Genomic DNA, 11,081 nt, shown 5'->3' with positions numbered 1-11,081 from the left:
TCGTACTTTATTTAATAATTGAAGCCCAATAAATCTTAACCAAATTTGATCGCTTTTAATTTGAGCTAATCTTTTATGATAGTAAATAATAATATGTAACTACTCTTATTATATATGTGATATCCATATTTTCTAGCAGGTCATAAGTTGGTATGTTGCATACATAACTTAAGCATGGTATGACATCGCTTACAATAATGGAATTCATAGCTTGAATAAGGAGTAAATTATATTCTATCATTGGAACTATATTGATTATGAAAACTGAACTTAGAGGTCATTTGTCTAAAACAAATGATTTTATCATTACTAATTTGAGTAATGACCATTTTCATTACAGAAGATACAATGGTAACTATGGGATAATATGGATCAAATTAGGTCAACAAATTTAACCTAAAAGGATCATGAATACCTTTTGAGGGTAACACATATGATAAGGTCATTAGACTAAAGCTTGAAATGAGTAGCTTTCATAATAGTTTATAGTAGGTGTGAAAATTGAACGTCGATAATGACAATGAATTGCAAAGAAAGAGAGAAAAGAACACAGAATTTTATGTGGAAACCCTTCCGAGGGGAAAAATCACGGGCAAGGAGAAGAAAATTTACTATGTCAAAATTTGAATAATACAAGAGGAGAGACAATTACGTCTATTTATAGGTTTAAAAATCTTATTCTAATTAAAGTCAAATAGAAGTAATACAATAAGATTAAAACACCTTATTGTAATCAACATCAAATAGAGGGAGTAAACTTTTATACGGATTTCACTTGTATAGCATGTATTTTTCTTATTGGGGATCTACGATGCCACTTATATTTTATTTTAACAAGAATTTGGGTCTCACACCTTCTAACAATAAAAAATTTAGTCATGATACTTTAATGAAATGAATGTCGAAACCATTTTTTTGAAATTTGAAAAATGGGTATCGATTTTGAAAATGGAAATGGGAGTCGGCACCGATCTTTTATTGTGGTGTGATCGGATCACCTTGAAAATAATTTTAGGTCTGCGAATTTTGAGTAAAACAGGTTCGGGAGTCGGTTACGCACGAGGAAGGGTTAGCACCCTCGTAACGCCCAAAACCGAATCGATTGTTTAATGTCTTAATGTCGAAATTTTAAAAAGATTTTAAAATACGATCCTTTTATTTTGAATAAAATGAATTGGAAGACAAATAAATTGTTACACTCAGTAAGTTAGAATGCAACATTTCAAATCCTCAAAATTAAGCTAATCCTTTGATTTTTTTTAAAACCTATGCATTTTGAGAAGGATATCCGATTATTTGGGTCAAATGAGAAAATCAAAACCTAGTAAGTTAGGGTTCGATTTTGCAAATTTCCTAAATATCGAACATTGCCTTTATTTTTAAAATCCTCGTCTCGAGAAAATAACATGTCATATCCAATGCATTAGGATACATCGTGTCGAATTCCCGAGAATGGGTTTTTATTTAAAATTTGTATGTTTTAAAAAATTTTCGATTATTTAGATTCGACGAGGAAAATTGGAACCCAATACGTTAAGGCTCAATTCTTTCGAAATTCCAAATACCGAACTTTGCTTTATCTTGAAGATTTTTGAGTAAATTGGTTTTGATACTTAAATTATATTAAACATAACTTTCTAGGCGAATAAAGCGCGATGGAATGTACGATGCTAAGTGACAATTCGTAGGCCCAAAGTATGCACTAATGAACACAAATAACCCTTAAATATAGATGAACAATGCAATACATACATACACAAGATAGTCCCGTATAATATCCATACCAATATCAAATACACAAAGGTTTGAAATATAGAAATATCCATAAAATATATGAATGGATTTTAAGACCAATATGATAAAAAAATAAAATATATATATAATAATGTATATGAGTTAATTTAAACAAATAATAGAATGAAAAAACTTCACATAATAGTATATAGCAATAGGTATTTATAAATATATATATATAGTTTAAAATTAAATAATATATATTACGTATGTACATATATATATAATAAAATAGTGTAAAAGATAATAATAAAGAACAAAATAATATATATATAAATAGGTAAATAGGAAAAATAGTCAAATATAGTAATGTCAATAACAATAATAAATAGTAATAAAAATAATAAATTAATCAATGAATTAACGAAAAAACAAATAAAAAACAAAAACAAAAAAAAAATTAAATCGCAATTAAACCTAAATTGACAAGGGAATAATAGAATTAAAACAAAGTGTAGGACTATATACCCTCGTAATGCCCAAAATTGGTACCGAATCGATTGTTTAATGTCTTAATGTCAAAATTTTGAAAAGATTTTAAAATACGATCCTTTTATTTTGAATAAAATGAATTGGAAGATAAATAAATTGTTACACTCAGTAAGTTAGAATGCAACATTTCAAATCCTCAAAATTAGGCTTATCCTTTGATTTTTTTTAAACCTATGCATTTTGAGAAGGATATCCGATTATTTGGGTCAAATGAGAAAATCAAAACTCAGTAAGTTAGGGTTCGATTTCACAAATTTCCTAAATATTGAACATTGCCTTTATTTTTAAAATTCTCGTCTCGAGAAAATAACATTTCATATCCAATGCATTAGGATACAACGTGTCGAATTCCCGAGAATGAGTTTTTATTTAAAATTTGTATGTTTTAAAAAAATTTCGATTATTTAGATTCGACGAGGAAAATTGGAACCCAATACGTTAAGGCTCAATTCTTTCGAAGATTCCAAATACCGAACTTTGCTTTATCTTAAAGATTTTTGAGTAAATTGGTTTTGATACTTAGATTATATTAAACATAACTTTCTAGGTGAATAAAGCGTGATGGAATGTACGATGCAAAGTGACAATTCATAGGCCCAAAGTATGCACTAATGAACACAAATAACCCTTAAATATAGATGAACAATGCAATACATACATACACAAGCGATAGTCCCGTATAATAACCATACCAATATCAAATACACAAAGGTTTGAAATATAGAAATATCCATAAAATATATGAATGGATTTTAAGACCAATATGATAAAAATATATATATATATATATAAATGTATATGAGTTAATTTAAACAAATAATAGAACGAAAAAACTTCACATAATAGTATATAGCAATAGGTATTTATAAATATATGTAATTTAAAATTAAATAATATATATTACGTATGTACATATATATCTATAATAAAACAATGTAAAAGATAATAATAAAGAACAAAATAATATATATAAATAGGTAAATAGGAAAAATAGTCAAATATAGTAATGTCAATAACAATAATAAATAGTAATAAAAATAATAAATTAATCAATGAATTAATGAAAAATAATAATTAAATCGCAATTAAACCTAAATTGACAAGGGAATAATAGAATTAAAACAAAGTGTAGGACTATATCACAACACGCGAATTATATGGGGGATTGAGAGGGAAATATCCCCTCCCTTCCAAAATGCAGCGTTTCATGCGAGACTGATTTGAAACAAATTCAAAATTCATGCGGGAAATTTACAAAGAAACAAAAATGAAATTAAAAGAGGGAGTAAAACTGAGGGATCGAAGGCGCAAATAGACCATCAGACCCAAAACGTGCGGATCCTTCCCTCGGGTCGGGTCACCGCGCGGGTCATAGGCCTTTAAATGGCGTCGTTTCACATCACGCTTTTAAGCTAAATTTCTGTTAAAAAAACATTTGCATCAACAAAGATAAAAAATAAAAAAAAAAGACTTAAACTCTCTGCTAGGGTTTTGAAACCCATCCCAGTGCCGCCGCGGATCCACTACTCCTTCGCGATAGCTCCGCCACAGACGGCGATTTGAGCCGACAAGGAGTCCACAGACAGCCAGGTAAGTTTCTCCTTCAACTCCCCTTTTTTATTTTTTGAACACAAATAATAAGATAAAAAAATACAAAGAAATGAGAAAAAAGAAAAAATTGCAATCACCTTTCAAAAATTTTTTTTTTTGTTTTATTTCTCTCTGAATATATTTTTGGTTTTTTTATACAATATGCGTGTAAAAAAATAAGAAGATCCTCGTACATATTCTTTTGGCCCCTTTTATAGCCAAAAATCGAATGAAATTACAATAAAACATATTCGTTGCAGGTATTTGCTGGCATGAGGCCGTACGTTGACGTGGCACGGCTCGGCGCGGCGCATGGAGGGAGCAGCGCTGGAGGCTGCTGTTGCGACGCTCGTGCTAGGGCTGAATGCCTAGGGTTTCTGATTTTGATTTTTGTTTTGGGCTGCGTTGTGCTTTGGGCCAGGGTTAAATGTTTGGGTAGTTAATTTGGGTTTGGTTTAATGGATTTTGTAATCTGGATTGCTATTGGACTGTTATAATTTTTTGCTTGGTTTATATTTGGGTTATTATTTTTTTTTTACTAGTTAATTTTTTATTTGCGGGCTCGGGTAAATATTGGACTTACAAAGAACATGTGACTAAATTTGTTTCTATTTTTCTTGATCGTTAGCAATGTCTTGACTGTATTAAAATACAGTGTCTAGCACCTAACCTAGTCAAATGTCGAAATGACATGTTCCATTAAATGACTCCACCAAAAACACCTCATAACATTCTTATCCTTGTTAGTTTAGATGACGAGGTTGACATCTCGACTAATCTAAGCTTTGATATCATTTCAGCACCACACCAATATTCAATAGTGTTGGGAGTTTAGAAGTTCCATCAAACAATTTTTTTAAATGTTCGTTCATTTTAATGTTTGAACAGATCTCCAAACAAACTTTTGGATAGTAGTCCAGGTATTACTTCAAAATAATTCAAGTGGAGTTAGATCTTTGCATTTTAGACTTTCACCTCGATGATTATTTTCTCTATTAGCAAAAGATCTTTAAAACATTTTCTTATCTCACCTTAAATAACGGTAATCAAATTTAGTTATTAAAAAGTTTAGAAATTAACATATCTTATCTAATAAGACTTATCCTTATCCTTTAAGCCTTTATCTTAGAGAATAAATTGTTAATTTTAATTGATTAATAAGATTGTATTTTAAGATAAATATCGGAGATTTTTATCCAAGATTATTATGCACTAAATTAATGAATTTATCTTCACAAATTCTGCTTAGAGAAGCTGTCTCATTTTGCCAATAAATAGGCAATTTATTCGCCTGTTGGGATAAATCTTTTAGAGAGTGCTTGTGCTGAGTTTGTTTGTATCTTTGTTGTTAATTTTCACTTGTATTTTATTTGAGAGTTTAAACATCATTGTAAGTGTATTTTGAGTGAATGGTTGTAACAAGTTAAGGTTATTTATTAGGGCTGAAAATATTTTTGTAAGGATAAATTAAACTTTAGCTAATAGAGTATTGAATCACCTGTTGAACAAATTATTCATTGAGTAAGACTCTATAAAATAGGATTATTTTCAAAGATGAAATATTTAGATTAATTGATTTATTGATATGCAAGTTTTTGAAGATAAGAGACAGGAGAAGCAACAGAATTTGAATATACCTTTTAATCTCCTAGATTAAGACTAAGATCAGTGGTATTGTTCTCTGTTTAAATTATTGTATTTAATTAATTTCTCATGACTGAAAAGTTATAATATCGTGCATTTAAGAGTTTAAAATATTTAGATTAAATATCTATAACCAATATGACATGTATGAAAGTAAGAGAAAAATAAAAAGGTAAATATTTGAAAAAATTTATATTTATTTATATAATTTATTTTTTATTACATTTTATAATATATTTTTCAAATTCTTAATTTGTTTGAACACTCCAACAGCAGTGTATTGAATAATTTTCCAAAATAAAATATTCTCATATCATCCTCTATATAAGCATAGAATATTAAAAACTTAAAAAATTTACTTCATTTCAAATTAAGGGTTTTAATGGATTTAAATCATAGATTAGAGTTTATTTAACTATAAAAATAAGTATGACTGCTTATTTAAACATGCTATAGTTTGAGGGCTTTACCTTTAATTTTGTTTGTTTAAATTAAATTTTTAGGTCTATCATTTTTGGATAAATTACATTAGCAGTCATTAAACTATAATTTTTTTTCTAATCGCTCAATTATGAAAAGTTATGAAAATGTCACCTAATTTTTTTTGGTCACCTTATAAAATGTTACAAAATGGTCAATCAACTATTTAATTTTGTTTTTTTCATCCAACTATTTTAGATTTTTTAGTGTTTTTATTCATACATTAGTTCACTGGTAATTAAAAAAAGACAAAATTAATAATTGAGTGATTATTTTATAAATTTTTATAGTTGAATGATTAAAAAATAAATAATTGAATAATCATTTCATAATTTCTACGGGAAAACGATCATAATTGTTGACATTTATTGCAGCTTAATTACTCATATTTCTATCAAAAATCCAATATCTAATATAGTCCGACTTTTGAATATTTGAACTTATCTCAGAAAAGTAAGTAATAATCGACGTCAGAAAAAATGAATTTAGTCTGCGGCTCAATAGTAATTTACAACAGCTCTACTCCGAACCTAACTTCATGACCGTTACTCCGAGCCAAAATTGAAAACAAAACGGACTACAGACCGAGCCTCGCCTTTCACCAAAATCCCCGTTAAAGGAAACCTTCGGTTTGTGTTTCCAAAATCTACCAACATTTTCCTTTATATAATTTTTTCTTTCTTTTTTGTTGTCTGGCTGATAACAATAATACAGAACACTGAAAAAATGGTTTCCAAGATTGTCAAGAGACCTCCGCCACGATCCATCAAGCGCCACAGGAGAAAGACTTCTCCGACGAAGAAGAATGCTTCTGTCACCGTCATTGCCTCCCTCAACAAGTCCATTAAGATATGCCATCGCCGCCTTGTCAGGCTTTTCTCCAAGTTAGCCCGCATAGCAACTCCTTCTACCACCAAACGCCGCTACAAGGGGTTCAAAATCCTCAAACAAGATCAACTCGAAAGCAATTCCATTGTTCCTCGAACTCTAGTGTTCGACCGTTGCTTGCTTCCGCCGCCGATTTCGGAGACCAAAAAAACCATCGTCCTTGATCTAGACGAGACCCTGGTGCATTCAAGCCCCGATCCACCTCCCAAAATGTATGATTTCGTAGTAAGGCCGAGCATCGATGGTCAAATCATGAAATTTTACGTGTTGAAACGTCCTGGTGTCGATTCTTTCTTGGAAGAAATCAGCAAGAAACACGAGGTGGTGGTGTTCACGGCCGGACTTGAGCAATATGCTTCGCAGGTTTTGGATAAGCTTGACCCTAAGGGGCTAATATCGTACCGGCTTTATCGGGATTCCTGCAAAGAAATGGAAGAGAAGATGGTTAAAGACTTGTCCGAAATGGGGAGGGATTTGGGCAAAGTTGTGATAGTTGATGATAACCCAAATGCTTACACTTTGCAGCCGGAGAATGCTATCCCCATACCACCGTTTGTGGAGGACGGTGAGGATAGGGAGCTGGAGAAGTTGGTGCAATTCTTTGAGTGGTGTGAACCGTTTGAAGATATGAGATTGGCTGTCAAGCAGTATTTCAGCGGTGGCAACGACGGTGCAGCAGTGGTGCTGCTGAAGGCATAGATTTATGAAATTTTGAAAAGTCTACGGGCGTTTTCTAGTATTTTGGCCCAAACTTTATTAACAATGTCTGTATTGAACAGCAAAAGAATAAAAATAACCACAATAGCAATGATTTTTCAAGTACCCAGGGTCCAAAAATCCAATTTAACTTGATCGGAATTTTGTTTCATTTTATTCCTTATTTTATGTTTGATACAAATCTGGAATAATTTACAAATAAATGTTAGAAAAAATTACGTGAATAGGTACATTTAGGAAAAATTATGCGAATAGACATTTTTTTCAAAAACACTTTTAGCTGGGAGTACTTTTTCTTCCAACAGTTAAAATAATCGCTACTTTTACAACGACTATTTAATTAGCCGTTAGACACTCCCAAACGGTCAAATTTTACTTTCCTATAAACCACCCCTCCTCATTTCATTTTTTTTCCATTTCAATCTCAACCCTCTCTCAAATTACTCTCAATACCCACTTAAATTCACTCAAATTTTTTCTCTCAATTTTATTTTATTTTATTTAAATTATCTTAACATTTTCTTGAATTACTTTTTCTAATACAAATTATTCAGTTTTTTTCGAAATTATCAATGGCAAATTCTCTAATCTATCATGATAAGAACCACATTTCTATCGATCAATTGCAAAAGGTAAGAATATTTATTATTATATTTTAATGTAGTCTAATTTTTATATTTTTGTTATATTTGAATTTAATATTTTGTATATTTTTTCCTTGAATAGGTGGAAGATCAAATTTTGCAAAACAACATTCGTAATCTACCCGCTCCTCCATCACCTTTGATCAAACCCTACTTGAGAGAAGTCAGTTTTTCGCACCTGGCCCTTGTAGGTAGCGGGTGTAAGTTTGACCCGACACTCGCAAGTGCGTTGGTGGAAAGGTGGAGACCTGAGACGCGCAATTTCCATCTTTCATGTGGCAAGTGTACTATCACTCTAGAGGACGTTCAGTCACAACTCAGGTTACCAATGGATCGATTCATAATGACTAAGACTGTTCACGCAGACGATTGGAAAGCGGTATGCGACAAACTTTTGGGGCTAGTTCCGGAGACAATTTTTGGAGGCCAGATAGAAATGGATTTGTTAAGAAGAAATTTCGATGCGCTCGATCAGGATTTAACTGAAGTCAAAAGAGAGCAACACACTCGGTCCTACATCCTTATGATAATCGGGGGTATCCTACTACCGGATAAGTCATGAAATCTCGTCCATTTAAGGTGGCTGCTGAAACTCGTCAACTTTAGAAAAGCGAGTGAACTCAGTTGGGGTCCGTCGTGTTGGCGACCTTGTATCAAAAGATGTTTCGAGTGACACAACCACGAAAAATTAAAATTAGTGGTTGCATACTACTATTGCAATCATGGGCGCGATACCAGCAGCCATTTTTACATCCTGAAGCAAACTACCCTTACATGTTCCCACCCGTAACAAGTTAAAATTCATTAGATAATGTATTTACCATAATAAAATAATTTAAAGTTTAATTTTTTTTGTTAACAAATTATTTCAATAGGTGGAATTATGGGTCGAGTTATGCGAGACTAATGAAAGAGCTACGAGATATACAATTTCTGTTAAACCATCGATCTGAAACAAAGGTACGTTTTTTTTAATTTGAATTATATAATATTAACGTATTTAATTTGAGACTTAATAGTATATATAACTAATTTTTTTATTTTAATATAGTTTTAATGGACACCATACAAGGATCTGACAATTCGGGAATGCATCCCGTCTGAATTCCTGGTGAATCCCAACATCTGGTACGTGAATGTGCCATTGGTAGTGTACGGTACTATAGAGATTCATGAGTCAAATAGGTTCTTGCGGCAATTCGAGTTCTGGCAATCGATTCTAGTGGTACTTTAGGACCTCAATGATCTGTATCCTATCGACTTGCAGGGGAGGCCAGATGAGAATTAGATTAGATTCCATGTCAAATTTATCAACACATGGAACAATTGGTAGGAGTTTTTACCTCCTCGTAAGGCCATTGTCGCTCCGGAGTTAGCTTGCGATCTAGAGTACAGGCCTTGGTTTAGGCTTTTTGGCAAGCCATACTAGCTAAGTGAAGAAGATAGGAGTGGGCAATCGCATACAAAGAGGCCACGACGACCGCTGGAATATCCAAGGTCTGGCGAGGCGGGTTCGTCGTCTACACCTATGCAAGAGCCGACACTGACACCATTGCCTACACCCCTTAGTCAGTATGTGTCATCCTATTTTGGTGCGTATGAGAACCTTGTCATTTTCACACAAGCACCATATATTCCACCACATTTTTCTATTTCTACTTCGATGCCAAGTTTTTTTTCAAACCTCTATCCCCAGTACATTACACGCTGATGCCATCGACATTTCTTGCAACGACGATGCTGACAACGATGTATATGCCATCCATGTTTTGGCCACCAATCAAAAGTTCAGATGCCACTGGTGTACAGAACACAATATAGTTATACCCCTAAGCCAATGGTGACACAAACACCTCCAGGATCATTGTTCTATCCAGGTTCATCATCTTCCCAACCACCTAATCTAGACTAGAGGATGCACAATGACAACCAAGAAGCAACCGATCACAATCAACTAAGAACGAAGGCGAAGAAGAAGAGAGGTCTGTACCACAACCTATGCTAAAGGTTGAACAAAGAAGGAATCCGGCTCGCAACCGTCAACCACTCCGATGTGTCACACATTCTGACAAGGGATAATAGTTGATTTACTTTATTATTGTACCTATCATGTTAATATTTTTCAATAAATATCAAATGTGTTTATTGTATCGATGTCAAACATCCTTATTTTTTAAAATAAAAATTGTTTTTTCATTAAAGTTGGCCTTTGTTATAATTTATTGATTTGTATTGTATGAAAAAAATGTGCTTTTGCAAAGTACAACAAGTTGATTGCAGTGAAAAATTTAATAAATCTATTAATGAGGTGTTGTACTTGTATCATCCCTTCGATGTGGACATGACGGTATTGTATGCCCGGCCATGTAATTATTTTCTATTTATTTGAACGATAAATAAATAAATAAAGTTAATTTCACATTTCACTATTATGTCTTTTGTATTTTTTGTCTTTCATATTTTGCATGCATAGCGAAATTGTGAAAAGAAAATATTAACTCATTGACTGTCTAAGTTCAAACTAAATATAAGTGGCATTGTAAGAATGTTTACGTTGCGAGAAAGACAACTTACTTCAGTAGATAGTCCAAATAAGTCCGTAATCCCGTAAAAGAATCAAAGTGAGCATTCAATTCAAATATTGAGAAAGATTATTATGTCGTCCACAATTCCAATTGGGGAGATGGGATTATTATGTCGTCTACAATTTCAATTGGGAAGATGGCTAGTCTTGGTTATCGGAGCAGTTGACTCTACGGGTAGAGACATAGATGCATTCATTGGTAGAATGATACATTGGACTAGACCCAAGATGAATTAATTTTGAATCTG

General features: G+C 32.3%; 2 protein-coding genes across 2 annotated transcripts; both read left to right on the top strand.

Moving 5' to 3' along the window:
* Positions 1–6,343: 6,343 nt before the first annotated feature.
* On the top strand, positions 6,344–7,710 carry LOC107901710 (probable C-terminal domain small phosphatase). The gene has a single exon (XM_016827803.2). The coding sequence runs from the start codon at positions 6,727–6,729 to the stop codon at positions 7,585–7,587; it is 861 nt and encodes a 286-aa protein (XP_016683292.1). The 5' UTR covers positions 6,344–6,726; the 3' UTR covers positions 7,588–7,710.
* Positions 7,711–7,791: 81 nt separating this feature from the next.
* LOC107901711 (protein MAINTENANCE OF MERISTEMS) lies at positions 7,792–9,095 on the top strand. Its single transcript, XM_016827804.2, has 2 exons — positions 7,792–8,237; positions 8,332–9,095. Exons 1-2 carry the CDS (start codon positions 8,178–8,180, stop codon positions 8,809–8,811), a joined length of 540 nt encoding a protein of 179 aa, XP_016683293.1. The 5' UTR covers positions 7,792–8,177; the 3' UTR covers positions 8,812–9,095.
* The last annotated feature ends 1,986 nt before the right edge of the window (positions 9,096–11,081 follow it).

Source organism: Gossypium hirsutum, chromosome D06 (assembly GCF_007990345.1).
Source record: "Gossypium hirsutum isolate 1008001.06 chromosome D06, Gossypium_hirsutum_v2.1, whole genome shotgun sequence".
NCBI lineage: Eukaryota > Viridiplantae > Streptophyta > Magnoliopsida > Malvales > Malvaceae > Gossypium > Gossypium hirsutum.
This window is presented reverse-complemented; position numbering and strand designations above follow the sequence as displayed.